Source organism: Pteropus alecto, unplaced genomic scaffold (genome assembly GCF_000325575.1).
Source record: "Pteropus alecto unplaced genomic scaffold, ASM32557v1 scaffold43, whole genome shotgun sequence".
In the NCBI taxonomy this organism is placed as follows: Eukaryota; Metazoa; Chordata; class Mammalia; order Chiroptera; family Pteropodidae; genus Pteropus; species Pteropus alecto.
This window is the reverse complement of record NW_006435764.1, coordinates 7,269,610-7,283,420: the sequence shown is the minus strand read 5'-3', so window position 1 is coordinate 7,283,420 and position 13,811 is coordinate 7,269,610. Positions and strand designations below refer to the sequence as shown.

The window sequence follows — 13,811 nt, the reverse complement described above, 5'->3', positions numbered from 1 at the left end:
CTGCCCCAAACAGCTCTATGATCCAGAGCAGATTAAACCCTGCTGCATCATCTGAAGCTTCTCTCCCTGTAGACATTTAGGGATTTGCTTTCATGATGTGGTTCTGCTGACAATTAAGAATGGAGTCTACCACTGACTGAACACCCACCATGTGGTTGACATGTCCTCACTGAATCCTAACTAGTCTTGCTATGAGGAATGACCATTATACCGTTTATAACATGTTATAACTAAAGGGTTAAGTACGTTATGCCTCAGCTAGGTTTCTGAGTGAGGATTCGAGCCCTGGTCTATCTGGCCCCAAATAAGCCCGTTTTCAGAGCACTTTTCAGACTTACTCCAAAGCTGGAAAAGGCCAGCAGATATTTGTCTGATTTGCTAAACTGACTCTTATTCCTTATCCTGATATGTCTGTGACCTGAGAGAAGTTTTCTCCTGAAGGCCCACCCAGATATTCTAGCATCTGTCATGCTCCACTCCCTCCCACACAGGCCACAAACACTTACGGAGCGCGAAGAAGTGGAGATGATTCGGCCACCTCTGGTGTAGCACGAAATGGTGACCAAGAACATGCCTAAACCTTGATTCACAGGGGACTCTGGCAGCTCCAGCTCTAAGGTAACACGGTACGGCTGTCCATACATCAGCACCTGCCCGAGGAAACCCCATCTCTTCTCAAAAGTATGTACTTTTAAATTGTACAGTCCTTGCCCCACCTCTCCCCTATGCCCTCAAATAGTCTGCCAGCAATCCCCCTGGTTGGCCCTAACAGGCTTTTCAATCTCTCTCATCCCAAGAACGTGCTGCCCCCTCCTGGTGGCTGGGGCCCTCCCACTTCCGAGACCTGAATCAGTCTCATTCCGTGTGTCTCTCTCAGCTGTTCTGAGAAAGGCTGTGTCATATTTTTTTTCCAAAAATGAACTATCATGTTGCCAACTGGGCCATCTGTGACTCAGGCCTGTCCCCAGGAGGCCACACCCCTGGGCCTAGCCTTCATTTACATTAATTAACCAAGCCCCAGAATTGCTCGGCATCTCCCTAGCTAGCTCTGCACAGTCACTGTCACTCCAGATCACCTTTACGGCATTCTGGCTCCCTTATCTCGCTTCTGTGGATAGAACCCTGAGACTCAGACTCGTAGTGAGAAGGCTTCTTCTCTGAGACTAACCTCAAACGTTAAAGACTTGCCACCAAACATACCCTAGCTTTTCCTGACCATTCCCACATTCCTCTAATCCTATATTCAACTATGTTCCTGTTAGGAACCAGGCCGCACAGCAGGAGGTGAGCTGTGGGAAAGTGAGCGAAGCTTCATCTATATTTATTTGCAGGCACTCTCCAGCGCAGGCATCACCACCTCAGCTCCACCTCAGATCATCTGGCATTAGATTCTCAAAGGAGCACCGGTCTCTGGTGCCAAAAAGGTTGGGGACCGCTGGCCTAGCCCATAGTGAATCAGCCCCCAAATCTGGATACAACTATGACGGTCCTCTGAGTATTTTATCACTAGGGTAAAAGGTGGAACACCAACGATCAACGTCTTTATACAGATTCTTATTTTCAGTCTGAATTATCTGTAGAAAAACAAAAGATTCCAAACAGAAAAATCCAAAGAAGTAAAGGATTTTCTGTAGTATTTTGAAAAGTTTGCAACTTATGTAGTAGCAAATAAAATTTCTAATTGTAAAACATTAAATTGTAAAATCTAATTTGCAAAATGTTCTGAATGATGTCATTGAAAATGAAAAAAAAAAAAAGGATTCCATGAGATTCCCACCACTCGGTAGAAGACAGATGAATCTAAGCTAGTTGCTTCACTGAATTCCCTGAAACATTAAATAACATATTTCTCTGGGTGGGTGGGAGGCATACAGGGATGACTGCTAGCTAATGGGTATGGGTTTCTTTCCGGGGTGATGAAAATCTTCTAACACTGATTGTGGTGATGGCTGCCCAACTCTGAATATACTAAAAATGACTGAACTGTACATTTTAAATGAGTGAATTGTATGGTATGTGAATTATATCTCAATAAAGCTGTTGTGAATGACTCCGTGCCTTTGTTCACATGTGTCTGCCTGATGGGCAGATCCTCATTCTTCTTCCCCATTCCCATAGAATATTCACCTTTCCTTAAAAAGTCCACTTTGAGCCTCACCAACTCTATAGTCTCATACTGATCCCTCAAATTCTTCACACATTCTTCAGAAATGCAGAACCTGCATCTCACACTTTGCAATTCTTACAACGTATATAATTCTATTAATCCTGTGAGTTCCTTGAAAGCAGGACAGCATCTTCTGCTTCTACCAAGGTGCTACACAGAGTAGACACGTTATTTCATCCACCCATCTGTCTGTCCGTCCGTCTGTCCGTTCGTCCATTCTAAAATGTTTACTGTAACTGAACAAAATGATCAACCTGCTTGAATTATCAGGGCCTTAGGCTGGATCTCCTCTCATCCTTCAGCTTTCCCTGCCTTCCTCACCCAGCAGCCTCGCACACGATTGCTGGGGCTCCCTGCATTGTCACTGCGATCTCTACAACGGTCAGCCCCACAACTGTACACACCATCCCAGGTGCAGATGTGCTGAGGCTTTGTTTCTAACACTCTCTCAATATACTCCATTTATTATGGTTATCATTGCCACAGAACCGCACTGAATCGATGTCGTCACAGATCGCTCTATCATTGCCAAGTTCCTTTCCTGAGTAGGAGCACAACAATGATAAATCTCTGTCTTGCAATGCCCAACATGCTACCTCAGTATTTTGAAACCTTCCATTTGAGGCCCATTCATCTGACCTGGTAAGTTCTCTTGACAGTGGTAAAATGGAAGATGTCACAGGATATGCAGTCTCCCAGGTTATTTGTATTGCCAGTCTGCATCCCAATCCCAGGGGAGCCCAGACTCTATAGCTTACACTCTTGCCTTCAGAGTGACCGTTTATTTCTATCCTGTGTTTTCTATCTTTAAGTCAGTGTCCTCCCAAGTACCATTTTTGAAAAATAATTTCCAAGTGGTTTTTAAACTCTTAAAGTTGACCACTGATTACTCCTAATTATGTTGCTGACTGACAACTCAAAACACTCTGGTGATCAGAAATGATGTTGCTCCTCCAAGGTCCTTCTGAAGTGTTCAGAGAGAAATCCTACCCTTTTCAGAGGCCCCACCAGCTTGCCCAGCAAAGAAGGATGCATTCCCATTCTGCCTTTTTCAGAGTTACCAGGTTTGTTGATGTCACACTGGCATCTGGCCAGACCTCTGGCACAGTACCTTTTGTAATGGCAGGCGACAGGCACTTGTCAGTAGTTTCCTAATTTTGCATACAAGCTTTCAAAATTCTTGGCTGGATTGCATCCTAGTCCAACTAAATAGTTGGTTTGTTAGTTTAAGCTCATTTAGGTCTACAACACACCTGATCTAGTAGAGATGGCCTGGCTGCAACAAACTGAGAACATTACTAACAACTCCTGCAAGCAAGAACGATCCATACCATTCGCTTAGACTTGAGTTTTTCTTTGACCTCCCTTACCTTGAGAGCCTTCCTTTCTTAGTCTCTATTACTCAATCCCTGTTCTTCAGGTCTTTCTCAAGCCTTCCTCATCAAAGCTCTAATGCAACCTCTCTTCAGCTTCCATACTCACCCGATCACGTCCACCCTTAGCTAGGGACACATTGGCAACAGGGAAGGAGCAGAGTAAGGAGGAGGAGGAATCACAGTCGGTCCTAAATGAGAATGGGGATGACACTCTGCTAAGTTATGGAGTCTGCCTTACCTGTCCACACCCCTTGTCGGGCCCCTAATGCTCCCTCCTGGCCCCCGCCCGCATCTCCCAGGGCAGGTACTCTTCTCCATTACAGAGAGGGAGAAGAAACGCAGCCAGGAGATTCAAGTGATTCCTTCATTCTCTCCCTACTATTTCAGCTTATTTCCTCTCATTAGACATTCTTAAACAGCAATCTACATACATTAGTTGAACAGTTTCAGACTTGAGTGTTTCTAAAGACTCACTTGGGGAGCTCGATAAAAATGTAGATTCCTGGGCCCTAGCCCCAGATTCTGATTCACTTGGGGAGCTCGATAAAAATGTAGATTCCTGGGCCCTAGCCCCAGATTCTAGTTTGAGAACAAACTCGTCCAAAGTTGCAGGCAAAATTGTATGCATGTGTGTGTGTCCACGGCATACGCATGGGCACATAGATATGTTTTTATGGCAAGAAGAGCCACAGCTTTCATGAGAGCCATGTCTCCCAAAAGTTTAGGCAGCTCTGCCTTACAAATTATAGCTCATGACCAGGGACTTAGGACAGGAAAAAATTAAAAAAGACTTTGGAACACTGATAATAATGTCCTTATCAGCATCTCTTGATTGGTCCTATAACCAAATTAATTTTTTTTAATTTGGCAGAATGCGTACAATGGGAAGGAACAGGACTCTGGGAGTTCACATACCCAGTCACCTTGTGTTTCCTTAATCTCTGTTGTGCAGTAGACTATTGCGAACAGGAGGAAATGATGTAAGAGGCAAATTGCTGCTTTCCTGACACCTCCTCTAGTAAAGGCCAGGGCAGTTCTGAGATGACCCGCAGGGCTGGCTAGGCTCAAAAGTCTACTGTGGCCCTGAGAGAGGTCTCATCCAACCTAAGTAGACCTGACCCTCATAATGACAATCTGGAATGGGGCATTTCTTCTTCTTTTTAACTAGAAGTAGAACTAGGATCCTAGACTCCTATCAGCCCAGACCTGCTGCAGCCTTGGGATGTGAAAGGTACGAAGTCATATAAGCACACTGGGCCCAAGTTTCCCCCTCTGTAAATGAGGGGGTTGAACAGAATAAGCTCTAAGGGGCCTTGCAGCAATTCTCCCACAAGATTCCTCCACTATGCTAGAAGACAACTCTCACCTGTAGTAGAAATGCACGGGGCTGAGGTGGCTGACCGTCGGCATGTAGGAATAGTAGAAGGAGCCATAGAGGAAGACAGACACCCAGAGCAGGAGGAGGATTGTACAGAAGAACACCCCGAACTGCAGCAGCAGCTTGCGGGCACGTCCTGCCAAGACATGGCCCACCTCCTGGGCCCACAGCATGGCAGGTACTGGTGGGTCGTTGACCATGGTGGGGAGTGCAGAGGGTCTGGCCCCGGATTCAGGCCTGGAGTTCCTAGCTGTTCTGCCACCTGGACGCCACCCTTGGCCATGGGATGAAGCAGCTGGAGGTTCCTAGAAAAAGACAGAGATGGAGAAAGAATGGTTCCTTTCCCAGGGGAGGGGGGGACAGAAAGGGAAAGGTTGCTGGACTGGCTTTGAGGAACCAGAGATAGCAGGACATAGCAGAGTCTTTGTTTCATATGGCCTTCCTCCAAATGATTGTTTCTCAGCCAATTATCCCTTCCCTGCCCTCCACTGTGCTCTGTTCACGCCCAGTGCAAGAGCTCTTCAGCTGAACTCGTCCTCCGGCAACTTGGTTCTGGAACCAGCTACCGTGATACTCACTCATAGCAATGTATAACATATAGAGGATGAGCATCTTAAAATTCTTACAAGGCACTGTTATACATACGATGTCAATGAATCCACACTGCGAGGTGGTTGCACGGAGAAAATGCGCGACTTGCCTAAGCTTGCGCACCCAGACTAGAAGCAAGCAGCCCAAGCGCAGTCACAATCGCCTCCCGTGTTTCTCTTCTTCTGGAGCTGCGCTCGCCCCGCGACGGGGCCGCGCCCCACGCCGAGCCGCTCCCTGCCAGCCCGCTCTGGCTCGGTGGGCGCGGCGCCCGAAGCCCCCACTTAACCGCGCCACTGTGAACACCACCACCAGCTCGACTGCGGCTGGGGCTCTGCAGACTCACCGGCCTCACGCGCTGCCTAGGCAACGGTGAGAGGGACTTCCGCGTCCCAGGTAAGCCCCTCCTTCTTCCGCCAGTCTCTCAAGTAGCCCCGGGGGGCGGGCCTCGTTCAGGGGACGGGCCCAGGCAGGGGCGGGGCTAGGCGCGGGGGGCGGGGCCCTCCGGACTGCGGGGCTCCCACCTCCACAGGTTCCATACTGTTCCTCCCTGCAGTCCCGTCCATCACCCGCTACTGTGGCCAAAGGCGCTTTCCTCCAGGCCCCAAGACATACCCAGGGCATGCTATGAGTCAGCAGCATCTCCCCTCGGCGCGGCCCTCAAGGCAGCAATCACGACCCTCCGCCCACACCTTCACCGGCCATTTAACCCCTGAAAAGGGCGAGAGTCAGGTATCCAGGTGACGCTGACTTTTACCGCCAACAGGTCTTTGGACCCGTAGGCGTCCAAGGGAGAGAGCATTCGCCCAGACAACGCTGCAGTCTCCAGGAACTCGTGCATCTTGTGCCAGCGCTGTGGCTGTTCCCATTGACAACAGTGGTAGCAATTAAGAAAATCCAGTTTTTACGATGTGATCGACCTTCTTGACCCTAACCAGACTCTAAGTCCCCACAACGCGTTATCTAGATTAGGTCTGGTTAGGCAGCACCTTCTATTATGTCTATTCACCCCAAATAAGAGCCCTCAGAGAGTAAGGTCAGTGTTGTGGGCATCTTTGGATCCCCCACAAAACAAAGCACAACGATGCAGGTGTGGGATGTAGTCTCTCAGACCAATACCCCCTCCCCCAGGAAGCCCATCTGTTTCCAGAAACACCCACTGCCTCTCCCAATGCCCCTACCTCTTCTTTGTCCAGTTCTTTGATCTGGTCTCTGCATGCTTCTCTTCCCCCAGCTTCTTTTTGGTCTGCCATTTCTTTAGACATCTTCCTGATATACCTTGCTGCCCCTAGATCTTGCACTTGAGTCACTTGTAGCTAGAACACGAAGTGGTGATCTAGAAGCTGATACCTGTAGCTCATCACATTTTTCTGGATATGGGGAATGGAAGGTCTCTAGGAGAGAAAGGAAGATTCAGTTGCTAAATGCTGTGTCAGAGTAGAGGGAGGAAGGGATGGGGGGACGGAGGGGGGGGGCCCTGCCCAGCTGATGTCAGATTTTCAAATGCGCAGGGTCCCCTGCAGCCAGTACAGACTACACTGCAGGGGCTGTCACAGGTCCAGACCACCCCATTTGAGGGGGGATTCTGCCTGGGCCTCAGCTCCCTCCAGCTCCTTTGGGGAGGGCTCTAGCCCAGACTCAGGATGCCTGCAATGGGGGAAGTGCAAGCAGTGAGACAGTAACAGTGGGGGTGTGCACAGGGGCTGCAAGGCAGCAGGCAGACTCCCCCACTGCCCAGGCAGTTGGTATGCTCCAGGATCTGAGCAGCTCCTTCTAGCATCCTTCATCCTTCAGGTACCAGCTGTCTGGGCAGTGCTTGAGCTGCAGAAACTGGGCCTACCCCTTGACAGACCACTGACCTGACCCTCCCCAGTGGCCTTCTCTGTATTAGCTACTTCTGCTGCTGCATCGATACTTTCAGCTGCAACTCCCTGCAAGGTGGGGCACCCATCTCAGGCAAAGGTTTTGGTGGACCCCACCGACCCTACTCCCCAGGGCTGCTACTACCTGCGGCCTCAGGTGAGTCGGGAGCATCTTGCTTTCTCTGGGGCTCAAAGGGGCAGGAGGGGGTTTTGAGCCCTCCCATCAGGGCGGGGCTCTTTCTGGTTGAAGCTTTCAAAGCTGGGAACCCACACGGCTTGACAGGCTGAAACACCTTAAATCATTTGTACAATGATCTGCGGCCCAGTCCATGTTGGAGTTTACGGAGCATCTCATCCCACCCTCTCCACTTCCTCAGCCCAGGAAGACAGGGATGGGAAAAGCCCTGGAGGATGGGGACAGGAAAGGAACAAAATATTGGGGTGCATGATCCCAACCTTGTAAATGTTGGTGAGGAGCACAGAGGGGCACCTACTGTTGAGATTGTGCAGAGCCCCTTATCCTGCTGAGCTGAACCTCTCTTTTCTCTAGGATGAAAGGGGAGACCCCTGTAAACAGCACTATGAGTATTGGCCAAGCCCGCAAGATGGTGGAGCAGCTTAAGATTGAGGCCAGCTTGTGCCGGATAAAGGTGGGTGGAACCCTGGGTCTCACGAGTTGGCCGGGCTGTGCTGTAGGTTCCCAAACCTCAGGATAAGAGATGCTTTTTTCCCTCTACTCCCTGAGAGCAGGGGAGTTTGGGCTATGTAAGGAGAGGTCTCCCCAGGCCTGGGTGGGAGATGAGGGCAGAGAAGACTGCCTGAAGGCACCTTAGAGAGGGTAAAAGATAACCCATTTGGGAAGAGAGGCTGCAGTCCCTTTCAGGGGTTCTGGCTAACAATTCCCCTCCTGGCTGTGCCCCAGGTGTCCAAGGCAGCAGCAGACCTGATGACTTACTGTGATGCCCACGCCTGTGAGGATCCCCTCATCACCCCTGTGCCCACTTCGGAGAATCCTTTCCGGGAGAAGAAGTTCTTCTGTGCACTCCTCTGAGCTATTCTGTCCCTTCTCACAACTCACCTTTCCCTCTCCTGGGCCCTTCCTTAGCTCAGTAACTGTCGTCAGTCCCCGAAGGTCCCTGCATCCCCCTCCTAGCCCTTGCCCAACCCTGTGAGGTTATCTGAAGCACAAGGCCCTCCCTCACCTATCTTTCGACTCCGTTTCCTCGCCCACTGTGGCTAACCCCAGGCACCGACTCGGTGCTCCACTCACAGAAGGGCCATCAGACTCTGAGAGCATCCTGCCCCCTTCCCTCTGTGACCCGCTCAGACAATGGTGAGAGGGATGGGCCGGGTGCTTGCTCTCAGTCTCACCTGGAGCTATTGGAAGGGTAAAGCCATTTGAAGAATAAAGTCATCCAGAGTCTCAGAGGACAGCTCCTGTGTTAGCGTTCTTGGGGGAGAGGATCATCAATCAATGGATGTGGGGGTGGCGGCGGCAGTTGAAAGTCTTCCCATACTCAGGGTACAGGACAAGTCAAAGCAGGTTAGATACTGTCTAGGATCGGAGATCGGTGGGTTTGGGGGCGGGGAGATGGAAGGCGCGAGACAGCGTCTCAAGTGGAAGAATTACGTCACAACAGACCCTCAGAGGCTGGAACGTGCGCGCGCGCGCACACACGCAATGAACAATGAAGGCAAGTGAAACTGAAAACAGACCGAACGGGGCAGATTGAAGGAGCGTTCAGGGAATTGCAGACACAGACAGGAGGAACCCAATAACGGAAGGGAGGAGTCTTGTTCCAGTTCCTACGAGGAGGCCGGTTTTACATCTAAGATGGCCGCGCCCACAGCGGGTCCCTTCCCAAGATGGCCGCCGCCATGGGAACCGAGCCAATATGGCGGCCTACGTCACTACGTTTCACCGTACACGGCTTCTTCGCCAGCCCCATTCTTAAAATGGCGGCCCCAGGCATCCAGAATCCTCAATATGGTCCCCTCTTGTGTTCTTCTGGTATTAAAATGGCTGCTCCTGCCCTTGCCAACTCGATACTCACTTTTACCCACCCCAAAGTCTGGAAGCTGATGTCCCCCCGATCCAGGTGAAGGCACACGGGAGGCTATAGCCAAGGATCACGGGACAGGGGGACTCCAGCAAGCACTGCGTAGCAGGCTCTGGTCGCGTGGACCTCGTGAGGCAATCTAGGTTTCTATAGCTTGGCAGATAGAGGCTCCCTTTGGAGCCGAAACAGAAGAGTGCGCCTCAATATTCCGCCTCATTCCCTGGTCACCTCCGGGTCTCCCTAGGAGGTGGATAAGGCTAAAATTATTTCCTAGGGAAACTGGGCTTGCTTAGCCCCCATTTCCCCCTCAGGCCCACTCTGTCACACCTGCCAAGAAGCAATGTCCCCGCCCCCAATGTGCCTACCACCCCTTGTAGTGGTCCAACATGCTGCCTGGCCAGTGGCCAAACCTGAGAGTTCATGTCTCACGAGCGCCCTCGGGACTCAAACTTGACTAGTATAAGCCCCAGAATGCCTTTCTAGAAGCCTTTTCCTTCCAAGAGTTAATATACTGAGGTGGGACCAGGGCCGAGGCAAGGAAAGTTAACAGTCCCATGATGTCTGCCCCTCATGGTCTGTCATTATGTCCTAAATTCAAGGACACGTCCTTCCCGGGGGTAGCCTAAGCCAGCTCATGTTTTGTGCCTGGGATACACTTGGGAGGAGGGTGGGAGGCTGCCTCTAGTAATAGGCGAGTGACCTGTATTTAGGGATAGCACATCACCCCCAGCTTCCTCACACTTCATACAGGAAGACAGTGAGGGGAGAGGAATACAGAGAACAGGAAAAGTAACCAGGTTGCCCTCCTGAAGTGGGGCCCTACCCTCTTTCTGTTCAGGAGCCTGCTTAAGTTTCTCCTAGGTGCTCCCTGAAGATCTCTGCATCCTGACAGTCTGGCACATGGCTGGCCTAATGAATGGATCATGCTCTACCTGCTTAAATGGCCAGTAAGGCACAGTGGACACTTAGAACCTTTCTCTTCTTACTTCATCAAAGTGGTTGGAATTCCAGAGAAGTAAAAATTTTCACATCAGCTCAGACTTTGTAAAAAGCCGGAAGTGCTCAATAAATGTAATTTTGATATTTAAAAAAATAGCCTTTGCTTCATTTTCCTGCACACTCAATTTTTGTACTCATGAGATTAGGGGTGAATGGCTGCAGCCCTTTCCTAGTGTGAAGAAAAAGGGGACTTAAGAGATTACTAGAGACAAGGCACAAGCTATAACTAACCATTAAAAATGATTAATTAGCTCTAATACTGAGTACCTTTAAATATTCCAGAGAATGGGCAGACACTGAAATCAAGGATAGCCTTTAGGGTACAAAGCTGTAAGCCACTGGGGTATGAATCTGTGTCATGTAGAGAGAGAAGCTGGAGCAGTTTCTAGATCTATATCGCTATTGCTTCAAAACACTGGACTGCCAATAGTCTGTGGCACCCCAGCCTCAGTAATTCCCTGACCATTTATTAGAAATTACAATTAGGATCAGTTCAGTGCCAGCAATGCAACAGTGCTTTTGTTAAAAGTTACCTCCTCATTCTCAAAATTCACTAGGAAATAGCCCCCATCAAATATCCTCTATTGAATGAGCAGGCTTTCTCCTCCTAAGTGCCAATTACTCACGAACAAACTTATTTGGCTCCTAAGTGGAATGTTACATTTCACTTTAAGCATCCAACTGGTTTTTGTCAAAAAGGTCATGACTTTTTCTTCTATTCCAATGGCTCAAGCTTTTAGCATAAGCAATCTTAACCAAGTAGGCCAACGACCCCCCGAGCGAAGGTATGGCTCACTCCCAAGTGAAGTCATGGTAGGAAAGGAGGGAATAACAGCCGTGCAAGAGCAAAGCCCCCTTGGTTGGACCCAGTGCAACTTGAGGAAGCAGCATCAAAAGTAAATAAATAAACCCCCAGATGACACACTACAACCCAGTCAGTGCAGCCACAGGAGATAGGGTAAATTCAATCCAAATGGTTATTTATTCTAAAACTGGAAGCTACTGTGCCTACATTTTTGCCAGAATGTTGTAATGAGAACAGGGGAAGAAAAAGTTACAGATGTAAACAATGACACAGTTACATTTTTTTTTTAAATGGTAAAACCCTTTTTTACTGGCCACTTCCAAGAATGCTTTACAGGTTGTGCAAAAAACATTCACAGGCTCCACGTGGTGTTTGTTTTTCTCACAAGCTTTTCCATCTACAACTACAACAGACGTCTGATAAAACACTAAACGAGTCTTCTAAGGAAAACAAGGCTAGGGATCCCTCCTGTTAATCCGCGTTTGCCCCCTTAACATTGTTTTTTTTCATAATAAAAAAGACAGACAGAAACAAAACCCAGATATCTACTGTTGTTGTGAGTGATCTTGGTTTATGATCTTGGACTAAACCGACAAGGACGTGGCAGTTTCGTTCTCCACCCACCTAGAAAAACAGCTTTAAAAAATAAAAGAACTTTCTAGTGTCAAAAATTAACGGCAAGTACCACCCCTAACCTCCCCCCAACCCAAAGTGGCATTAGGTTTGTCCCCCGGCCCCGAGGGCCTAGCATCCCCAAACCACGTCATAGACTATAAAGTCTCTACCACTCCCTGGAGGACTAAACATCTGCCTCAAATTCAATTTTCTACCACATAATCTTGCCCTAAGGGAAATTTTGGGGGCTCCAGTTTTTATCACTTTGCCCGGACACTACGAGCAAAGCTTTCTCAAAAACTCCCTTAATAATAATAAAAAGTAGTGGGTTACAGAAAAGTTCATGCAATCGCTTCACCCACTGCCACACACAACCCATTTAACGGCACCACAAGAAATAAGGCGCCCAGAGAGAAGACATCATTATGAGCAAGCAAACTTATTCTCTACGAGCCCCACCCGACTCTGGCCTCAGGGTCAGAGGTTCTTCTGGGGCAGAAGGGCGTGTCACAGACAGGGGCACCTGCAGGGCCAGGAGGAGGGGCTGCACACCAAGAAGGGCTGCGTGGCATTAACAGTGGGAGAGGGAGAGAAGACCACATCTCAGCACACGATTTCAAACAGAGAACTTTGCCCAGGTGAGGAAATGGAAGTAAAGCATTTTCAAGTAGCACAACCCAGGGTTCTCCCTCGCCAGGAAGTGCTGCTGCAGGTGGTGTTTCGCTGAGTGGGAAGATGAGTTAAAACTGAAGGTAAATATTGAAAGAGCATTCCCACATCCCACCCATATTCTTGAACCCAGCCACCCAGCCACCTGAAGCTGTTTGTTAACAACTAGAAGGGTGTTGGTAAAGTTACAAACGAAAACCATCCCAACTAAAGTCCCTTGGCTAGAGGCCTCTCTGGGGACACGCAGGGAAAGCACCCCAGGAGGAATCTTGTTTCAAGAAGTTGGGAAGGGGTGCTCCCTCAGGCACACGTTACACACACTCACATTTTTTTTTCAGCCCCACTGAGCTGCCTCCCACCCCCACCCCCCTTTTTACTCTCTACCTGTGTATCAAAAAAACCAGCAGGGCTTGCGCCCTCCATACTGTATAAAATAGTTGCTATTCTCAGCACCTGGGCCTGGTAGCCCATACCACAGGATTCACCTATATACATATCCTGCTGCAGTGAAGAATCCTGCTTCGTTTCTGTGTGAGCTGAAACCCTGAGAAACGTTCCTTCTCTCGCACTACGAGGACAGATACCCTAACAGAGATGATTTCAGAGACATCACGCCCGTCTCAACCTTGGAAGACAGAGAGGAGAGACTGGCGGTCACAATCTTCAGCTGAGGGCTGCAACCCCATTCTCCCCAAAATATTTTAAGAAAATTCATTAATAGGTGCACAGGGGGTACAAGCTATTCTGCTCTGCAAACAAGCATGGTCCCCCCCATCTCCTTGGCCTGGGAATCCTAGATAACAGAACCATCCAATCGGTAGTCTCCACGCCCCAAGCAAACAGCACGAAGGCACAGGTCAGTGGAGACAGGGACGCTCTGGCCTCCCAGCCCACCAGACCAGATATCCCAAGAGGGAAAGGTCGGTAAAGAAAATACAAACGGTTAGTTGGTGCGAGTGATTGATAAGAGCCCATCATTTATTTTCACTGCCCCAGTCACAAGCTCTCCCTCTGTCCCCACTCCTGCCTGCCACGGAGAGTGCCCTCGCACGCTTCCCCACCTCTCTGCGCCACCTCACCACTCTCCCTTACTTGGCTGCCAGTCCAGCTGCCTTAGCGTGTCAGAAGGGTGACATTTTCAGTTCTTTCCCTGTCCAGCGGTAGGGTATAGGACAGGCAGCCCTAAGTGCTGCTTTCTGCGCAAATGTTTTTTGATTACAAATATCTAACTAGGTTTGAAATGTTTTATAGAATAAGACAATATTTTTTCAACAAACTTTAAAAAAAATGTA

At 49.2% G+C, this 13,811-nt stretch overlaps 2 protein-coding genes across 3 annotated transcripts in view; one reads left to right on the top strand and one right to left on the bottom strand.

Annotated features, from left to right (window-relative positions):
* BSCL2 (BSCL2, seipin lipid droplet biogenesis associated) overlaps positions 1 to 9,199 on the bottom strand; it is an 11,693-nt gene extending 2,494 nt beyond the window's left edge. Inside the window, exons 1-5 of the mRNA XM_006911196.3 lie at positions 8,743 to 9,199; positions 6,691 to 6,903; positions 4,910 to 5,226; positions 3,650 to 3,731; positions 491 to 650 (exon numbers count right to left, since the gene is read on the bottom strand). Of these exons, the coding sequence (XP_006911258.1) occupies positions 491 to 650; positions 3,650 to 3,731; positions 4,910 to 5,226; positions 6,691 to 6,774 (643 nt within the window). The 5' untranslated portion in view covers positions 6,775 to 6,903; positions 8,743 to 9,199. The remainder of the gene's footprint in view (positions 1 to 490; positions 651 to 3,649; positions 3,732 to 4,909; positions 5,227 to 6,690; positions 6,904 to 8,742) is intronic.
* On the top strand, positions 6,947 to 8,797 carry GNG3 (G protein subunit gamma 3). Of its 2 annotated transcripts, XM_025046145.1 has the most exons (3): positions 6,947 to 7,840; positions 7,922 to 8,021; positions 8,294 to 8,797. In XM_025046145.1, exons 2-3 carry the CDS (start codon positions 7,923 to 7,925, stop codon positions 8,420 to 8,422), a joined length of 228 nt encoding a protein of 75 aa, XP_024901913.1. In that variant the 5' UTR covers positions 6,947 to 7,840; position 7,922; the 3' UTR covers positions 8,423 to 8,797. The 2 variants fall into 2 exon arrangements, with proteins under 2 accessions (XP_024901913.1, XP_024901912.1); XM_025046144.1 differs by having other exon boundaries at positions 6,947 to 8,021.
* Positions 9,200 to 13,811: the final 4,612 nt, after the last annotated feature.

Coding starts and splice junctions, on each gene's coding strand:
- GNG3 (XM_025046145.1), top strand. CDS start 7,923: ATGAAAGGGGAGACCCCTGTAAACAGCACTATGAGTATTGGCCAAGCC. Junction 8,022..8,293: donor CCAGCTTGTGCCGGATAAAG/GTGGGTGGAACC, acceptor GCTGTGCCCCAG/GTGTCCAAGGCAGCAGCAGA.